Here is a 20772-nt window from a genome sequence, read left to right as displayed (position 1 = left end):
AAATCTGGAGACCTCAAAATTGCTGGGTCCCCTGAGAACTTACCTAGAGGGAGGGACAGAACAATAGACCTAATTAAATGTTAAGTACTCTTTTGTCCTAGTAGTTTCTCCCATTGTATCAAAGTCCTCGCCCAGGTAGCCCAGTCCTCGGCTGGATCTTTCCCTTTTGTATCCATTATAAAGCATCAGCCTCTCACTTCTTATTTCCTTGTAGCCATGGTAATGCCAATCAATCATACTTCCTAGTCCTTAGTTCCCCAAATGGCACTTAATTTCCCCAAGTTCTATAGTTCTTTGGAGAATCATCTCCCGTCGTGCATTCTCCCAGATATCTTCCCCAGAGCCCAGGGTGTTGACTGTAGTTTTTGGAGCTTGGCTCTGTGATAGCAGCTGATTATTGGATCTATCTCTTTCCTGATGAAAGACTTGTTTTTTTTTTTCTGACTACTTTAATAGTTCTGTGTTTTTACAAGTTAACAGGAGATAACTGAACCCATAGGAAATGAGCTCAATAAGCCAAACAACCTCTCAGTTCCTCATACAAAATGCTCTCTTCCTTTTCTCCATCTTTGCACCGGCGGTCCCCCAAGAAGCTTTTCCTAACTCCTGGTGCCATTCTTCCCAAGATGTTCTGTTCATATTTGTATCTATTCATGCTGTTCCCCCCACCACTCCCATGCCTGGAATGCTCTCCCTCTAAACTTTCTTCAAATGCCAACAAAAATCCTACCTTCTAGCAGAAGTCTTCCCAATCCTCCTTAATCCTAATCTACCTTCAGAGGTTATTTCCCTTTTATTTGGCTATAGTTTGTACATGGCTGTGAGCCACTTTGGAAGCAAGGACTGCCTTGCCTTTCCCTGCACTCCCAGGACATAGCACAGTCCCTGGGGCATATAGTTTTTCACTGTTCAGTTAGTGATGCCTGTTATGATTTCTCTAGAATTCTCTAGAAACTGTACCCTAATTTAAAATTATTTATTAAATAATAAATATAAATAATAAAAAGCCAGAGGCCAGGGAAAGAAGGCATTAGCCATATGTGGCTAGCCCAACCACATACCTCCTCACTCTCATTCTAGGGGAGAAAGTGCCTACTTCCTCCCAGTATTCCAATTTATGCTCTTTCTTGACTTCCCTTTCCTCAGCCTCTTTGGAACACTCCAACCTCCTTCTGGACTTGAGAGCCAGGTCTTCTGGACTTCATACAGGGACAAGAGGGGTCTTCTGGATGCCAGGAGACCCTTAGAAGAGCTATTAAGCTACTTTTCTAGAAGCTTGTTTACAGATAAACAAAAAGCTTTGTCTCCACCATCATTCAAGGTGGAGGGAAAAGTCCATGGTAGCTTCAGATCTTAAAATTAGGCATTCCCCCACCCTTTATACTCTAAAGGTTGTCTCGGGGTACCAAAATAGGGGTAAGGCTAGTGTTAAATTTCCACATGACTGCCATTTGGGGTTTTCTTGGCAAAAATCTTTGTCATTTCCTTCTCCAGCTCACTTTACATACGAAGAAACTGAGGCAAATGGGGTGAAGTGACTTACTCAGGGTCAGTGTCTTTGGCTGGATTTGAACTCACCAAGATGAATCTTCTTGACTCTATAAGCCCAGTGCTCTGTGCACTATGGCGCCCACCTAGCACATAGTAGGCATTCACTGTTTACAGATTGAACCCAAAACATTAAAAGTCAGAAGGGCCCTTGTTGAAAGAACACTTAGGCCTCCCTCTAGCTTTACAAATGAGGAAATAAAAACCTAAAGAGATAAAAGTAATTTGCCTAAAGAAACAGAATCCCAGGAAATCCAGTGAGAGGCAGGACTAAGATGGAGCCAGCATATACTGACTACCAAATCAGTTTTCCCAGCTGGGTAGCTCAGTGGATTGAGAGTCAGGCCTAGAGATGGGAGGTCCTGGGTTCAAAGCTGGCCTCAGACACTTCCCAGCTGTGTGACCCTGGGCAAGTCACTTGACCCCCATTGCCTACCCTTACCATTCTTCCACCAAGGAGCCAATACACAGAAGGGTTTAAAAAAAAAGGAAAAAAAAAAAGAACTCATTGACCTCCCCCCCCAAGCCCCAACCTTATCCCTCTTCTAATCTTTCTTACCAACACTGAGTGCCATCAGCATCCTTCCTTGCAGTCACCCAGGTTTCACAGCCTTGCCATCAGCACATAAACCAATCCCTAACCAAGGTTCGACCTTCACATAATTTACCCTATAAGTTGTATGTGGGAAATGACTTAAGCAGAGATTTTTTTCAAAGGCAAGATGAATGGATCAGACCACATTCTCTTTGGATTTCCTCTAGAAACAGACATGAGGACCAAGATTTTTGCCTCTGACTGGCCAGGCTTGCACTCCAAAATGTAGGGAACCACAACCCATCTTCCACCAGGTTTGGGACCTGCTGGACTCCACTAGAGAGGGAGGACCAAAGGCCCTTGGGAGGTAGACAGGGATATCAGGAGAAGTCACTAATTGTCCTTCCAACTCTATAAATCATTTCCCTTTCCCCAAAGGATAAAGTGCACCCTCATTTCACTCCTATGACCAGTGAAAGAGCAGAGAAAGCAGATAAGAATGGGTGAAAAGGGGGCAGCTGGGTGGCTCAATGGATTGAAAGCCAGGCCTAGAGATTGGAGGTCCTAGGTTCAAATTTAACCTCAGACACTTCCCAGCTGTGTGACCCTGGGCAAGTCCCTTAACCCCCATGACCTGTCCCTTACCACTCTTCTGCCTTGGAACCAATACCTAGTAAGAAGGTAAGGGTGGAAAAAAAAATGGGTGCCTAAAGATAAAAACTTCATAACCAGAAAATAAAGACTGAGGGAAGGAGCTAGAATTTGGAATTTGTACTGGAAGCAGATAGAAGGCAGGGAGGCAAAATGACTTACCTTCAACTTGGCTGCCAGGAGAAAGTGCCTCATGGAGATAGGAAGCCTAAATTTGGGGACCCTAATAGAAAGTCCTAATCACCCTGCCTTAAATCTCTACTAAAGAAGTAATGGAAAAGAGATGCCTGACTGGGATGGGAAATGTACCCTCCACAAGGCTGAAAGGGCCCTTGGAGACCAACTGGCCAAATTTCATTATAAAGAGGAGGAAACTGAAGCCTAGAGGGAGGGACTTTGCGGCTAATTTGCTTGGATAAAATGAGGACTCAGAAATCCCAACCCCTCTCTCTTCCCTGTCTGATCTTCCCTTCCTCGCTTCCTGGTGCCAATCTCCCAAGTCTCTGCATAGATGGGCATTTATCTCTTCCTAACCCCAAGAAGTTCCTACCATCCTCTGGAGTTTGGAGGACTCTAGTGAGTTCGGGGAACTGGAGGCCCACCAGAGACACACACCATATTCCAAAGCTCTGACTTCTTCCCCATCCTATGCTCTCTCCTTCCACATCCCATTTTTCCCCAAGGACACTTGGGCACAGCTGACATCAAACAGACAAGAGGACTCCTTTGAAGTGCACAAAAAGAAAACACTTGTAATATTATCCCATGCCAATGGACATGAGGACTTATCGATTAGACACAGAGAACAGTCATAACAAAGATAAAATGAGGCTCAGTCCCGCATCAGGCCCCCAAGGCAGGGCCTAGGCAAGAAGGACTACCGGGGAATGGCAGCATAGTCTGAGTGGGTGCCTGAATTGAGCTGCTGGTGAGTGGGCTGAGCCCTGGAGTCCAGGATATCTGTGTGCTCATCTTCATCATCCTCAGCCTGGCACTCCTGGGGAAGCAGGATGAGCTCTGTCAAGCCATGGAGGTCAGCTACACGCCGGAAGGTCTGGAGAACTAGGACCATGGCCACCAGCCCCAGGAACAGGTACACTATTGGTGTGAGGGGAAGGAATGGAAATAGGTTGGCAATGAAAACAATGAGAGACAAACAAGAGAGGGGTAGGGGAAGAGAGAAGGAGAGACAGAGAGAGAGACAGAGGGAGAAGCAGGGAGAGAAGAGAGAAAAGAAAGAGAGGAGGAGGAAAGAGAGGGAGAAGGAGGAGGAGAGAGGGAGAGACNAAAAAAAGAGGAGGAGGAAAGAGAGGGAGAAGGAGGAGGAGAGAGGGAGAGACAGAGAGATGACTCCCTTTTGGAAAAGACCAATTCTCACCCACCCTTCCCCTTCCAAGTTCCCCTAGCCAGTCCTTTGCAGGGGGTTTAGGGATGCTAGATCCTTAAATGATGGACCCACTGCTTACCTGTGACCAGCACCTTGTAAAGGGCCCTGTTCTTCTGACCTTCCTGTTCACCTGGCACATAGTCTCCCAGCCCAATGGTAGAAAGTGAGATGAAGCAGAAGTAAAAAGCATCAAGGAAAGTCCAGTCCTGCTCCAGGTAGGTAAAGATGGCAGCTGGCACCAGGAAGAAGAGGGCTAGCACCCCCAGCAGCAGCAGTACCAGGTGCCCACGGGCCAGCAGTCTTTGGTCCCAGCCACGGTGGAACTGCAGCCAGTGAAGCGGGGCATGGGTCACCAGCAAGGCCACTCGCTGGGCAGTGGCCGTCAGCACCAGCATGGTAAATGGCACCCCTAACAAGGCGAAGAAGATGGAGAAGGCCTTTCCTGAATCCGACAGAGGTGTGGTATAGCCATAACCTAGGGAGAGACAGGAAGAACAAAAGTGTATTTAGAAAAAGTATATAAGAGAAACCAGCTGGTTCATAGCTAGGGGTGGCATTGCCAAACTCTGGTGCCCTGGAGACATGCCAATTCCTGCTAAAGGACTTTGGATTTGAGTAAGCTAATGGACTGCCCAGGCCTCAGTTTCCCTACCTGGGCAATGAAACATTTGGAATGAATGATGTGAGGTCCCTTCCAGCTCTACCATCCACTTCTGAGAGCTTCTGGCTAGAATTGGAAGAGCCTTGAGTCCAAGCTCTTTTCTGGATACAGGAACTCACTTTCTAGCCTTCCTGACTAGAGGGTGACAAGGACCTGGGCACTTCTGGGCAGCCCACTCTGGCTTCCTATCATGTGCATGGAGGATGCTGAATGGAATGTTTGCAGCATCCTGAATTTTGAGCTGAAGGGAACCTACTTAGTCTGAAAAGAGTCACCCAGCATCACCCGGGTGGCTGCGGCAGGATTTGAACCCCAGCTTTTGTGGATTCTGGGTTCCTGGGCAGTTCTGGTTGTTCCCTCGCTGTTTTCCTAGTTATGGAGCTGTCCTCCAGGAAGTCTTCTCTAACTGCCTCAGCACAATCCCTTTGAGGAAGAGGTGGGGTTTATGTTTTTTTCTGAGCCCGGATCCTTCTCCCTAAGTACTCGATTAAGTAGTACTAGCCTCAACTAAGGCTTTGCTGGAGAAGCTGGGCTGGATCTCCTTGCCACGGAACCTCTGGGTTCTTAGCCTCGGGAGTCGGGAGAATGACAAGTGCCTGGCTAGCTGCAGGGTCTCCCGGGCTAGGACCAGAGGCTGCTGGCCCTATGGCAAACTGTCTTCTGCTGGGGAGCCATCTAACAGCCCAGGTCAAGAGCTCCCCAAACCTCTCAGGCCCTGCCTCCTGCTGGGGGCCCGCCGGAGCCGGTTTAACCTGTCCCAGACGGAGGAGACAGCTTGGGAGATCATCTAGGAACCCTCCCAGGTGTGTCCCGCGGTTGGAGGGGGCAGGGAGGGGAAGCTAGCCCTGCTTGGGGCCTTTTCAACCAACTGTTCCGGCCCTGGGCTCGCATGTGTTCGGGCAGGCTGAAGGGGGCTGGGATTTCCCAAACCAAGTCAAAAGCTAAAGCAAAGAGGAAGTTTAGCTACGTTGTGGGGGCGGGGAGGAGAGAGGGAGAAGCTGGAGCGGAGGAAGGGGGAGTGGTGGTGGCGGGGGTCGTCGATCGCTCACCCACGGTGCTGATGAGGGTGCTGGAGAAGAAAAGCGCCGAGGCGAAGTCCCAGCTGCTGGGCGCCGAAGCGTTGTGCAGCGCCGACACTCCGTGGCGCCCGGCCTCTAGTACGCTCTTCAGGAAGCTCTCAAGCGTCGAGTCGTCCAGGCACGGGCTGCGCTCCAGCAGTTCCCCCTTCAGCGCCCTCAGCTGCGCCCGCAGGCGGCTCTCGTGGGGCCGCTCGATAGCCGAAACCACGAGGGCTCCCAGCAGCAAGTAGCCCGAATACAGCAGCAAGGCCAGGACCAGCAGCGCCCCCCGACTCATGGCCCCCCCCAGGCCCGCGCCGCACCGGCGTCCCAGAGCAAGCTCAAGGGCGCGACGGCCCCTTGCAGGGAAAACCCAGGCGTCCGGGAGCCCCTAAGGGCCCCTTAGGTCCGGAAAGTCCCAGGCTTTGGGGGAGCGGGATGGAGAGGGGCTGGTGGGACTGGATAATCGGCTCCCCGCCCCTTGAGCCCAGGGCACCCAGCCTAGGTCGGGGAGACGCGACGACAGCGGAGAGATCCAGGAGCCTAGGAGAGAGGGCACCCTGCCTGGGGCCAGAAAGACTGGCCTCCGGCTGGGGGTCCCAGGCGTCCAGGAGTGAAGGCTCCCTAGTCGGCAGAGTCGCTCCCCACCCCCCCACTCCACCCTTACCCGGGACACCCAGACGTTGCGGGGGGAAAAGGGCAGCGGCGGAGACCAAAACAACGTCTTGGAGCTGGAGCGACGTGTCCGCCTCTGGGTGGAAAAGCAAAGGCCGGTGAAGGTGCCAACAGGAGGAGCGATTTAAGGTTCCAGGCGCCTGCTGGCTGTGGCCGACGTCGGGGAGGGGCCTGGCGGCAAGCAAAGTAGAGGAGGAGGAGGAGAAAGGGGAGGAGAGGAAGAGAGGGGAGGGACCAAAGGACAGACCAGCCTCGAGACAGGGAAGCCTAATGGGAAGACCCCCAGTATCCGGGCTCCCTCCGCAACCTCCACGTCCCGGATCCGTCCACAACGGAGAGGAGGGCTGGGTGTGGTCCCTTGGCTCCGGAGAATCTCCCCAGACGCCACAATTGGAATCCCAGCACCCCACACAAATCTGGGCCCCGCCTCCAACATCTGGCAGCCGGAGGAGGGCCAGAGTATTGAGGGAAGGGCTTGCGGGCCCAACTGTAGGCTGAAAGAAAAGAAAGAAAAAACAACCTACTCAGCTTTTAACTTTCCCATCCAGTCATTATCCGATCCTCCCAGGAAAGGAGGACCAGAGCAGGATGGTGCGGGGGTCTCACACTCCCTCAAGAAGCAAAGCTAAAGCCTGGATGTGTGCCTCACAGCGCAGTTCTGTCATCTTGCCCATAGATAGGGCTGCTGGACTTCCTGACCCCCAGCCTCACTTACACACTGCCCCGGCCTAGAAAGTTATCGCTGGGCCAGGCTTCCTCTTAGCGCGTCTCTCGGATCTCAGGCTGTTTCCTCCTCCTCCCCGGGCCCCTGCCTAACAACCCGGCCTAGGAAGCGCAGAACCCCCAAATCCCAGAGAAGGGAAACTACCGGAGAGGCAGAAGGAGGAGAGGGCGAGAAGGAGCAACAGCGAAAGGGAAAGAGAGGAGAGAAACGTGAGGAACTGAGGGAGATCCGGAAAACAGGGTAGAACTCGGGGGTGAGGGCGAAATCACAAGCCTGGGGAGAGAGGGGGACAGCGGTCAGACGTGGTACAGAGGAACTGGGAGACACTGAGGGATACAGATCGAAGAAACGGGGAAGCGAGCCTGGGAGGCGGGGACAAAGAAGGCTAACTCTACAAGAATGGTAACAATGATAAACAACTAACATTTATGTAGCGCCAACTGTATGCCAGGCTGTGAGGTAAGTGCTTTACAATTATTACCTCAGTCGATCCCCACAACAACACAGAGGTGAACGAGTTCTTGTCCTCATTTTACGAATGAGGAAACTGAGGCAAATAGAGGCTAAGTGACTTGCCCAGGATTACACAGCTAGTAAGTTTCTGAGACTGAATTTGAAATCTGGTCTTTCTGATTCTGGGCTTTATCCACTGGGCTAGCCGACTGCCCTTCAGGGGCCTAACTGAAGGATTCTGAGAGAAGATATTATAGAAACCATTTGGATCTTAAACTCATTTGGATCTGCTGCTGAAGATGAGAAGGCGAAGAAAGTCTATGGAGAAGCCCCCATCCCAGAATGAAAGCTCCTTGAGGGCAGGGACTGTTTTCCTCTCCAGCATCTTACCAGTGCCAGGTACATCATAAGCACTTAATGTTTTGTTTTTTTTTTAATAGAATTAAACTTGTGAGAACTTCCAGGTTGGGGAGTTGTTGGGCTGTTTGTTGTTTGTTGTTCTTTTTCTGCCCAGCATCATAGCCAGCATAACTTCTAGCCAATTTCATTTGTAAAGAAACTTCACATTTCTGGAGGGGAGCTGAAAAGGACATTCGTTCTGGATTAAGGAACAAAAGAAGCCTGCCGTGTGCAGCCCAGCAGACACTGGGGATTTTCTTCTGGAAGAGTTTGGAGGTGGGGGACACCGAGCACCAAACAGCCACAAAAAGTGAAGTGGACTTACCAGACCGGAAACAGCTGCCTCTGGGGGGTGGGGGTGGGGGGCAGGGAGCCACTTCCGAATCAGCTGTTTGCACACCCACCCAATCAACCGACACTATACCGACCTGGGGGAACCCAGTTCTGGACCAAATTAGTAGCAGGAAGAGCCAGGGGAGGGCTTTTGTGACCAATCTAATAGGACTTATTCAAATCGGTCGAAAGAGAAATTTTATTCAACAAGTGTTTATTCAGCTCCACCTCAGTCCTATGCACTAGGGAGTGGGTGGGAAGCCCCCAAGCTAGGGGCTTAAGGAAACAGCCTGCCCCCTAGCAGCTTACTTTGAGCTGGAGGTGAGGGAGGCTTGATGCGCATCCAGATAGCAAATACGAGGCCATTTCGGGAGAAGGCTTCTTAGAAACTGGAATTCTTAACCATTTTTGTGTTCGGGAACCCTTTGGCAATCTGTAGCATCCCTTCTCAGAATTATGTCTGTAGATGCATAAAGTAAAATACTTTGGATTACAAAGGAAATCAATTTAGCGAAATACAGTGAAATATACAAATATATTTTTTTGAAGGCAAGTTCCCAGGGGGCAGCCACGGCTCAGTGGATAGAAATGCAGGTGCAGAGACAGGAGGCCCTGGGTTCAAATTTGACCTCATACTTCCTTGCTATATGATTCTGGGCAAATCACTTAACCCCCAGTGCCTGGCCTTTATCACCCTTCTGCTTAGAGGTGGGGAACACAATATTGATTCTAAGAATTCTAAGAAGGTAAAAGTTTTTTTAATAAAAAAAAAATTCCCAGAACCTAAGCTAAGAAGCCCCGTATAGAAAGAAACAATTATGCTAAGCCTTGAAGGGAGCTACAGAATTTTTTCAGAGGGAAGGAGGGTGTATTTGTTAAAGGGATGAAGGACACAGTTTGGGAACAGGTCAGTCTCAACACGGAACCAAAACTTGGAGCCTTATATACCTTTTGGGGAATTAAGTACAGCAAACATACACTGACAGTTTACCAGCCTGCTTGGGAAAGAGGCTTAGCCTGAGGCTGTGGGTATCAGGGAGTGTCTGAAACTACATTGGATGGGTCCAGCGGGGAGCTGGGCTATCTGGGAGAGATCTCTGATAAATGGGAGAAACTTCTAAGTCCAAAAGGGTACTTAAGATTTGATTAAGTCTACTAGTCCCACCTTAAGAACTTTAAGGGATTCTTAAGTACTTTTAAGGTTTATTGTTCATTCGGAGACAAGGTCAGGTCTGGGACTTCCCCCAAGGGACACGTGCAAACCTGGGGTTTCCAGAAATAAAACTGACAAGATTCTAGTCTTGGAAATCACACAGAACTGTAGTATTGTGGTTATAATCTGGGAAGTGACCCAGAGCACAGCACTGGACTTCTGATGAATTGCAGAAAGGGGGGATGATGAAATAGGGTTTGTTTGGAAGGTAGAAGGCCACTGGCAGGTCTCCAGAGTTCCCCAAATCTTGGGAAAGACAATAGCTAGAGGCTGGAAGGGCTGGGAGAGGCTTAGATGCAATAGCCAGAGTCTAAGGTAGCTGAGGAGCTGGTTTCTGATGGGTTTCTCATTCTTGAGATTTAATTGTTAGGGAGCACCTGGGTAGCTCAGTGGATTGAGAGCCAGGCCTAGAGACTGAAGGTCCTGGGTTCAAATGTGACCTCAGACACTTCCTAGCTGTGTCACCCTGGGCAAGTCACTTAACCCATACATTGCCTTTCCCTTACCAATCTTGGGCCTTGGAACCAATACATGGTATTGATTCTAAGGTGGATGGTAAGGATTTTTTTAAAATGATTTAATTGTCCTCTTTCAAATTCAGTTCTCCAGGCAGAGGAATATTTTCTGGGAACCAAGCAATATGATTCATAGTCAATTCAGTCCTTATCTGTCTTTTGAGTTCTTTGTTTTATACCCTGGGAAAGCCAGTAAAGGGATTATTCTGAAAATAGTCATTTCCCCCTGATGGTCAAGACTATTCTGCCATTGCCCATAAGGCAAAGAATAAGCATGGAACAAAGGCGGTGGGTGTATCCAAGAGGGACTGGAAGAGATCCTCTGTTCACTAAGGGTGGGAGAGAGATGGACGCTAGCACATAGATGAAAAGTCTATGGAGCCCCTCCTCCTTAGCAAGTAGGCCCTATAAAGGGCAACACACATTGACTCAAGGAGGAAGTCCCCTTCTGCAAGTAGGTCTTACAAAAGAAAGCGTACCCCATTTCCCACAATCTGCCATGTCTTAAGGGTCTGAAGTAGTGTGTAATTGGAAATCTTGTACCTTTAAAAAACTACATTATTCAGGGGGGCAGCTGGGTAGCTCAGTGGATTGAGAGCCAGGCCTAGAGACTGGAGGTCCTAGGTTCAAATCTGGCCTCAGACACTTCCCAGCTGTGTGACCCTGGGCGAGTCACTTGACCCCCATTGCCTACCCTCACCACTTTTCCACCTAGGAGCCAATACACAGGAGTTAAGGGTTTAAAATAAAAAAAAAAATAAAATAATAAAAAAATGACCAGATTGAAAAAAAACAACTACATTATTCAGGAGCCCACTGACTTCCTGTTGTTATTGGCTGATGTAGACAGGATATAAATTTGGTGGATTTCCATGTCTAGTTCTCTTCTCTTGGAATGAGGGCAACTGTGAACACAGGACTTTTGAAGAGGTAGATTTGCTTGGGCACGTGGTTTTATTTTGCTACCTTTTTAATCCTTTACTTCTAGTGATTATTAATAAATCTTATAGAATATAATATTTAAAGTTATTATTATATATTAATTTTATTTTTTACAATAGACTTCAGTGATCTGGACCTCTTGGAAATCTCTGCAATAGGCAGATTCTCAGAAGAGCCTTTTTGTATGAAAGTACAAAAGCTAAAAACAGAACACAACTTATCCAAGGTCATAGACCTGGTAATGAAAAAAGCATTATTAATGGAAAGAAACAAACAAATCTGGGGTAATACTGTCAACTTGGGAAAGGGAAAACATAGAACTACTAAAGTAGTTAGAAAAACCAAGTCTTTATTCAGGAAAGGGATAAGTCCAATTTTCAGCTGATACACAGAGCCCAGTGCCAGAAACTTCACAGGGCCTACACCCTGGGGACTCTGGGAACTCATGGCCATGTATTTTTTAATAAGTGATAAAAGAGGATGAACTTTGAAATTTCCAAGATCTCCTCAATTTCCACTCCATAGAATACCACCACAAAAAGAGCAGCTATAAATATTAACTTGAGAAAAACACAGAACTATTAGAAAGTCAGAAAAACCAAGTCTTTAATCAGGTGAGGGATATGGTACAATATTTAGCTCTGGCTACTCTGGCAAACAGTATCCATGAGAGAAATCATGAGCCAGATGATAACCTCAAAGAACCATGGAAATTCGGGAATTTATATACCTCTTGGGGAAGTGAGTACTGGAGAGTATGGCTGATTTGGCTTTACAATGGTTTAAAAAAATTGAGGAATTCTAGTCAGGAGTACCAGGGAGAGGCTGATGCTTTACAATGGACACAAAAGGGCCAAGGGCTGGGCTGCCTGAGAAAGTACTTTGACAGTGGGAGAACCTACTAGGACAAAAAGGATACTTAACACCTGATTGAGTCTTCTAGTTCCATCTAAAGTACTTGAAGGTTTATTGTTAATCTGAAACTAGAGAAGCTGGGATTTCCCTCTGGGAGAAATTCTCGTATGACAAGGTCAAACTTGGGGTCTTCCTCTTTCAAGCTAAATAAACTTGGGGGGTTTCTAGATTTCAAGTTGGCAATATTTTTGTACAAGCAGGTCCTTTCCCCTATTTTATTATCTCTTTGGGATATAGACCCACAAGTGGATCAAAAGGTATGCACAGTTTTATAGCCTTTTGGGCATAGTTCCAAATTGCCCTCCAGAATGGTTGGATCCCTTTCCCTACTCTACCAGTCCTAATTGCCCCACACCTCCTCCACATTTATCACCTTCCTTTACTGTCATATTGGTCAATCTGAGAGGTGTGAGGTTGAGAATTTTGGGGGGTCTTGATATAGCAAGATGCACCCCCTTTAATCACTCAAATAATCAGAGAGGCCAGGATAAGATGCAGCCAGTATTGCTTATAGTGCAAAGGACAGAGACATTGTGATTAAGTCAGAGACCCAAAGATATACCAAAGAACTCCCAATTTATAGAAAACTAATACAATGCCCTCCACCTGTGCAAAAGAATACTAATTAAAGGTTTATGTGAGAAACTGGGAGGGGGAAGTTAAATTTAAGAGTTAAGTTTAAAAGACTCTGATCCTTAGTTTATAAAGTTTATTAGAATTACTTGGATAGGTAAAAGATCAGAAATAGATAAAAGGATAAAAGTAAAATAGCCTAATCTAAACTACCACATGGGTGGTCTGGGCTTGGCCACCTCAGCAGCTCCCTCAGCTCCAGTCACCCTAGAGAGCAAGCACATCCTGGATTGCCTCTTTTATTTTTTCTCTTTATACCTGGAGCAATTTCAGAATCACTATGACGCAAACTCATGCACACTGGGGTAGAACCAAGTGACCTAATTTACTCAATGATTTCTCTCACCCCATCCTGGCTTCCAGGTCAAATGTTTGGCAGGAGTTGAGGTCAAGTGTGCAACCCAAGAAAAGTAAATTTCCATCACATGGGGGAGAGCAAAACTACATCTAATGATAAGCTAATGATTCAAACTTAACCTCTACTTGGAGTTTCAGGAATATTGATCTAATTGTTGTTGCTATTACTAACTAAAAATATATTGAGAATAATACACACTAATTTTTTACTCCATACAAGGTGGTACCTCAGAATTGTTTTAATTTGCATTTCTCTAATCAAGAGTGATTTAGAACACAAATAAAGTCAGATCTAAACAATTGGAAAAATGTTAATTGCTCATGGATAGGCAGAGCTAATAAAACAAGAATGACAATTCTACCTAATTTTATTTATTTATTTAATGCCATACCAATCAAATTGCCAAATAATTATTTTCTAGAACTAGAAAAATAATAATGAAATTAATCTGGAAGAACAAAAGGTCGAGAATATCATGGGAACCAATGAAAAAAAGTGAAGGAAGACTAGCAGTACCAGATCTCAAAATGTACTATAAAACAGTAATCATCAAAACAATCTGGTATTGTCTAAGAAATAGAATGGTAGACCAATGAAGTAGATTAGATATACAATATACAGTGGTAAATGACTCTAGCAACCTAGTGTTTGATAAATCCAAAGATCCCAGCTTTTGGAATAAGAACTCACTATTTAACAAAAAGTGGTAGGAAAATTGGAAAACAGTTTAGCAGAAGCTAGGTATGGACCAATATTTCATACCCTATATCAAGATAAGGTCAAAATAGATATACAATTTCAATATAAAGAGGGATACCGGGGGCAGCTGGATAGCTCAGTGTATTGAGAGCCAGGCCTAAAGATGGGAAGTCCTATGTTCAAATCTGGCCTCAGATACTTCCCAGCTTTGTGACCCTGGGCAAGTCACTTAACCCCCATTGCCTAGCCCTTACCACTCTTCTGCCTTGCAATCAATACATAGTATTGATTTTAAGATGGAAGGTAAGGGTTTCAAAAAAAGTGATACCATAACTAAATTAGGAGAATACCAAAAAGTTTACCTGGCAGATTATTGGAGAAGGGAAGAATTTATGACCAAACAAAATATTAACATTAACATCATTAACATAATGAATAATTTTGATTATATTAAATTAAAAAGCTTTTGTATAAACAAAACTGATAGAGCCAAGATTAGAAGGGAAACAACAAACTGGGGGGAAATTTTTTATAACAAATATCTCTGAGAAACGTCTAATTTTTCGACTTTATAGAGAACTAGGTCAAATTTATAAGAATATGAACTATTCCCCAACTGACAAATGGCCAAAGGATATGAACAAGCAATTTACAGATGAAATCAAAGCCATCAATAATCATATGAAAAAATGTTCTAAATCACCTTTGATTGGAGAAATGAGAATTAAAACAATGCATCTCACACCTATCATAACAGCAAATATGGCTGTAAAAGAAAGTGGTAGATGTTGGAGGGGTGTGGTAAAATTGGGACACTAATACATTGTTGGTGGAGTTGTGAACGGATCCAACCAGATTCCAGAAGGTAATTTGGAACTGTCCAAAGGGCTATCAAACTGTATATACCCTTTGGTCCTGTAATACCACTTGTGGTATTACAAAAAGATAATAAAAAAGGGGAAAGGACCTGCTTGTACAAAAATATTTATAGCAGCTCTTTTTGTGATGGCAAAGAATTGGAAATTGAGGAGATGTCCATCAACTGGGGAATGACTGAACAAATTATGGTACATGTTGGTGATGGAATACTATTGTGCTATAAGAAATGATAAGCAAGATGATTTCAGAAAATGCTGGAAAGATATACAGGAACTGATGCAAAGAGAAATAAATAGAACTAGGAGGTCATTGTATACTATAACAGTAATATTGAATGATGATTATATGTGAAAATTTGACTACTCTCAGCAAAGCAATGATCTAGACAATCCTGAAAGACCTATGATGGGGAATGCTATACACCTCCAGAGAAAGAACTGTTGGAGTCATCTTTCACATCAATGTATTTATGGTTTTATTTTGGGATTAGGGGCATGTATGAGTTTGTTTTTGCAACAATGACCAATATGGAAGTATGTTTTCTGTGACAATAAAAATTAAAACATTTTTAAAGGAGTGATTTAGAATATTTTTTTCCATATGATTATTGATGACTTTGATTTCTTCATCTGAAAATTGTTCATATCCTTTGAAAATTTGTCAACTGGGGAATAGTTTATATTCTTATAAATTTAACTTAGTTCACTATAGATTTAAGAAATGAAACCTTTATCAGAGAAATTTGTTATAAAATTTTTTCCCCAATTCATTGTTTCTCTCCTAATCTTGGTTATATTGATTTTTTTTGTATAAAAGCTGAAAATTTTCAATTTCAAAACAAATTTAAAATTAAATTCAAAATTCTCATTTCCTCCTAAGAAGAATAAGATGCTATGCATCTACTAACAACATCCTTTTTAAGTCACACAGATGAATTTACTCTTATTTTAACTTATTTTAACAAAGGATTGTGGTGGGTGTCTGAATAGAGTAGGGATTGTATTAACTTAGTTGCCTTTTAACCACTATTTTCTATTTTTTTAATTTATTTTTTTCAATTACATGTGGAAACACTTTTTGTCAATTTTTCTTTTTGACATTTTCAATTTTTCTTCCTCTTTACCTTCCCTCCACTTCTGAGTAATATAGGCTTTACCTATACTTTCATGTAATACATATTTCCATATTGCTCGTGTCATAGACCACTATTTTCAAATTTATTTCAGATCCCTTTTGAACACTTGTGCAATTTATTGAAATTTCAGAGTATCTTTTATATACAAGAGTTTATTCCATATTAGGTAATACATCCATTACTCTTTGAGTAATGAAATAGACCATGCCATTCTTCTCTCGTGATAAGTGATTTAATCTCACTAAATCAGTTTATACCTTGGTTTCACAAACTACTGCAACATTGTCTAATTATTCTCATAACATTCATATAGTTTCTTTTTTTTTTTTTTTAACCCTCATCTTCTAACTTAGAATGGATACTAAGAATCGGTTTCAAGGCAGAAGAGCATTAAGGACTAAGCAACTGGTGTTAAGTGACTTGTCCAGGTTCATACAGGCAGTCTGAAAGTAGATTTGAACCCAGGACTTCCTGTCTCCAGGCCAGGCTCTCTACCCTCTGAATCACCTAACTGCCACACACTCACATATTTTCTTTTTAATAATATTTTATTTTCCCCCAATTACATGTAAAAAACAATTTTTAACAATAATTTTTTTTTAAAATTTTGGGTTCCAAACTCTCTCTCCTCACCCTCCATCCTTCTCTTCCACTTCTCCCACCTCTCTGAGACATTAAACATTAAATGTGGTACAATCTACCACATTTACCCATTTAGTCATTTCGTTGAAGAGACCTCAAATGAAAAGAGGAAGAGGAAAAGGAAAAAGGAGGAGGAGGAGAAGAAGCAAAGATGGGAGAAAGAAAGGAAGGAAGAAAGAAAGAAAGAAAGGAAGGAAGGAAGGAAGAAAGAAAGAAAGAAAGAAAGAAAGAAAGAAAGAAAGAAAGAAAGAAAGAGAGAGAGAGAGAGAGAGAGAGAAAAGAAGGGAGGGAGGGAGGAAGGGAGAAAGGGAGGAGGGAAGAAAGAAAGAAAGATGAAGATGGGATTAACACTCCCCTAGTCTATTTTTAGGTAATCAAATCAAGAACTTAAAGTACCTCTATTTACCATTGAGTACAAGAATTTACAAGTCACTTACTAGAGTAAACTCACACCTCCAAAGGCCACTGCCCCACCCCCCTCCCCATCCCACAGTACTAGGGAAATTGAAAGGCTGCAGTTGGTTTCTGTGAAAAGGAGGAGAGACAGAAGTGACATGGAAAAAGGAGTATAAAAAGAAACCAACATGGTCTGGGAGAACATTCCTTTCTGGAGTTTGGAGTGAGTGGCTGAGATTCCTTTCCTGGACTTTGAAGGAGACATTTCCCCTGGATCCTGCATGGGCTTGCTGGATGGGTGGCTGATATTCTTTCCTTGGCTCTCCTGGAGGATTCTGCTGGGCTGGAGCTTTCTACGATGGAGGCTTGCTGAGTGAGTGACTGGAGCCAAAGGAAGAGGCTTGAGTTGGTGGAACCCTTGCTGAAGACACCACTGGGACTCCTAGCTTAAGAGACTACCTTGACTCCACATGGAGATCAGGACTTGAGGGAGCCCCTCCCAGGTAGTGAGCTAGACTTCTTTGGACAGAAATTATAGGGTATCTAGCTAGGCAATACTTTCTACTTCCTTCCTACATTTCTCTCTTTTACTATATCTCTATTAAACTAAATTGTTAAACACAGAACTATTAAATAGTCATAAAAACCACTCTTTAATCAAGCGAAAAGGGGAACACAGCTACTTGGTCTCTTTGGCAGAGCTACACCTTGTTCAGAGTCCAGGATTGAACACTGCTTCGCTCTGCTCCCTGACCCCCCTGGGAGTGACACCTCGCTAGATGACCACTCCTAGGAACAAAGGAAATTGGGGAGCTTATATACCATTTGGGAAGATCCAGGGGCTGGGAGAGATGATTGACATTGTACTGCTAAGGATGGGATTTACAATCAAGCTTGGGAAAGGAATCATAGCTAGAGGCTAGGGTGTAGGGGAAGGGGCTGCTTACACAATGGATACTGGGCAGGATGGTCCCTGCCCAGGTGTGTCTTCCTGGGAAGGGTCTCTGATACTATGGGCAAGACTACCTAAGACAAAAGGGTATTTAGCATTTACCCCAGGGTCCATTATTCAGTCTGCCACTGCAAGCCTGAGATTCCCTTCAGCGTGGATTCTCAGGGGAACAGGGAACAAGCACTAGCTTTGGGGGTCTCCAACCTACAAGCTATTTCTAAACTTGGGGTTCATCATACCTCACTAAGCCACAAGTTTGAGGTCTCTAGATTCCATGACGACACTACTATTGGGTTTATACCCTAAAGAGATTAAAAGAAAAACCAGGCAAGGTCCTGTTTGTACAAAAATATTTATAGCTGCACTTTTCATGGTAGCAACAAATTGGAAAATGAGGGGATGTCCCTCAATTGAGAAATGACTGTGCTGTAAGTAATGATGAATTGATGGATTTCTATAAGAACTGGAAAGACCTACATGAACTGATGCACAATGAAATAAGCAGAACTAGGAAAACATTATATACAGAAAGTGTAACATTGTGGGATGATTAAAGGTAATTGTCTTTGCTACTAGCAATGTGATGATCCAGGACAATTCTGTGGGACTTATGAGAAAGAATGCTGTCCACATCTAAAGAAAGAACTGTGGGAGCGGAAATCCAGAAGAAAACATGTGATTTATCACTTGTTTATATGACTAGGTGATTTGGAGTTTTGGTTTTAAAGGACTGCTCTTTTACTCTTTTACAAAAATGAATAATGTGGGGGCAGCTGGGTAGCTCAGTGGATTGAGAGCCAGGCCTAGAGACAGGAGGTCCTAGGTTCAAATCCAGCCTCAGACACTTCCCAGCTGTGTGACCCTGGGCAGGTCACTTACCAATCTTCCACCTATAAGTCAATACACAGAAGTTAAGGGTTTAAAATTAAAAAAAAAAAAAAAAAAAAAAAAGAATAATGTGGAAATGGGTTTGAGTGATTATATATATATCCCAATGGAATTGCTTGTCACTTCTAGGAGAAAACATGAATCATGTAACAATGGGAAAAAATTTAAAAAACAATTTAATGTTAAAAAAATATATTGTGACACATGTAAAATCCAGTGGAATTGCACCTTGGCTATGGGGGGGTGGGGAGTGGGAGGAAGAGAGGAAAAGAGTATGAATCATGTAGCCATGGAAAAATTTTCATAATTAATCAATTAAATTAAAAAAATTTAAAAACTTAAATATATATATATATATTATTGTTAGAGGCAGCTAGGTGACTCATTGGATTGAATACTGTGTATTGGCTCCAAGGCAGAAGAGTGGTAAGGGATAGGAAATGGGGATTAAGTGACTTGCCCAGGGTCACACAGCTGGGAAGTGTCTGAGGCCAGATTTGAACCCAGAACCTCCTGGCTCTAGACCTGGCTCTCAATCTACTGAGCCACCCAGCTGCCCCCTATCCATTTAATTTTTAATCTATCCTTCCATGACCCTTTATCTAATGTAATTTTTATTGCATTACTATCTAGAAAAGGCACACTTAACATTTGTTCTTTTCTGCACATATTTGCAAGGTTTTTATGCCCTAATACATGGTCAGTTTTTGTGTATTTGCCATATACTACTGAGAAAAAGATATATTATTTTCTATTCTCATTCAGTTTTCTTCAAATGTTGGTCATATCTAATTTTCTAAAATTCTATTTTTAGCTTCTTTTTTGTTTATATTTTTGTTAGATTTATCTAGTTCCAAGAAGGGAAAGTGTAAGTTCCTTGTCAGTATGGTTTAACTATCTATTTCCTCCTTTAAGTCATTTAACTTCTTTAAAAATTTGGATGTCATACTATTTGTTGCTTATATGTTTAGTATTGATATTACTTTGTTGTCTATGGTACCTTTTGGCAAGATATAATTTCTTTTCTTGTATTTTTAATTTAATAATTTTAATTTTTGCATTAGCTTTGCATGAGGTCATGATTGCTACTTCTGTTTTTTGGTTTTTTGTTTTTTTTTGTTTTTTTTACTTCAGCTGAAACATAATAAATTGTGCTCTAGTCCTTTCCTTTTACTCTCTGTATCTCTCTGCTTCAAATGTGTTTCTTGTAGACAGAATATTGTAAGATTCTGGTTTTTGACCCATTCTGCTAACCTCTTCTGTTTTATGGGTTATTTCATTCCATTTACATTAACAGTCATGATAACTGTTTCCCTCCATTTTACTTATGTGTGGGAAGCCAATAAGAGAATAGATAAAAATCTGAGACTCCTCTTTTGACCCCTTTTGTGATTCTTGTGATTTCTTGTTAAAAAGTATTGTGGCCTTATTGAAAAGCTTTAAGTTCCTATCAAACCTGAATTTAAAGGGTTAACACTGTTAACACAGCAAGGAGTGTTGCCACCTGGTATAGCCAAGGCCAAGATACTCCCCAACTTGGCTTTCTGATAAGAAGCCAGTCAAAATTCAGCCTTGGCCTTGGTCTATTCTGAAGCCAATGTTTTGTGTTTTGATGTGACATAATTTGTAACTTCTGCACATCTGCAAAATTTCAGGGGGGTTCTTTTGTGTGAAATGAGTCTTGAAAAATATATATAATAAACTCCATGCTCCTGGAGCCAGAGCTGGAAGCATGAGGTAAAAGACAACTCCCTTGTTCTGTCCTCATTTCCTTATCAACTAAACTGTCCTTATCAGATTATCAGAGATGATAAAGAGATCTCCACACTTATGCTCTTCTTATCTTTATCTTTCACTCTCCTTTTACTATGTTCCTCCTAATAAATGGTTTACTTTTGAGCACCCTCTGCCCAAATCCATCTTCCCTTCTATCAGTTCCTCCTCCCCCTTCTCTTATCCCCATCCCTTTTTATTTTACTATTGGGTAAGAGAGATTTCTATATCCAATTGTACACATATATTTTCAAAGACCTACTAATGGGCAGATGATAAGCTTAGCACTCATCTATTTGATTGTCTGAATAGCTAAAGTGCTACCTTTTTAGTTCATATGTACTTCAGCATTAACCTATCTAACAACTGAATCACCTTTCATATTTATAGAAAACTTGCCATAAAAAG

At 43.4% G+C, this 20772-nt stretch overlaps 1 protein-coding gene across 1 annotated transcript; it reads right to left on the bottom strand.

Annotated features, from left to right (window-relative positions):
• Positions 1-3466: 3466 nt before the first annotated feature.
• On the bottom strand, positions 3467-6138 carry KCNK6 (potassium two pore domain channel subfamily K member 6). The gene is made up of 3 exons (XM_044671151.1): positions 5832-6138; positions 4201-4596; positions 3467-3832 (listed from the first exon to the last, which is right to left on the bottom strand). The coding sequence occupies exons 1-3, from the start codon at positions 6136-6138 to the stop codon at positions 3612-3614; spliced, it is 924 nt and encodes a 307-aa protein (XP_044527086.1). The 3' UTR covers positions 3467-3611.
• Positions 6139-20772: the final 14634 nt, after the last annotated feature.

The sequence above is a fragment of the Gracilinanus agilis genome, chromosome 3 (assembly GCF_016433145.1).
Source record: "Gracilinanus agilis isolate LMUSP501 chromosome 3, AgileGrace, whole genome shotgun sequence".
NCBI classification, from domain to species: domain Eukaryota; kingdom Metazoa; phylum Chordata; class Mammalia; order Didelphimorphia; family Didelphidae; genus Gracilinanus; species Gracilinanus agilis.
The sequence above is the reverse complement of the archived record's forward strand: the minus strand, read 5'-3'. Positions and strand labels throughout refer to the sequence as shown.

Coding starts and splice junctions, on each gene's coding strand:
- KCNK6 (XM_044671151.1), bottom strand. CDS start 6,138: ATGAGTCGGGGGGCGCTGCTGGTCCTGGCCTTGCTGCTGTATTCGGGC. Junction 4,597..5,831: donor CACCCTCATCAGCACCGTGG/GTGAGCGATCGA, acceptor GTCTCTCCCTAG/GTTATGGCTATACCACACCT. Junction 3,833..4,200: donor TTACAAGGTGCTGGTCACAG/GTAAGCAGTGGG, acceptor TCACACCAATAG/TGTACCTGTTCCTGGGGCTG.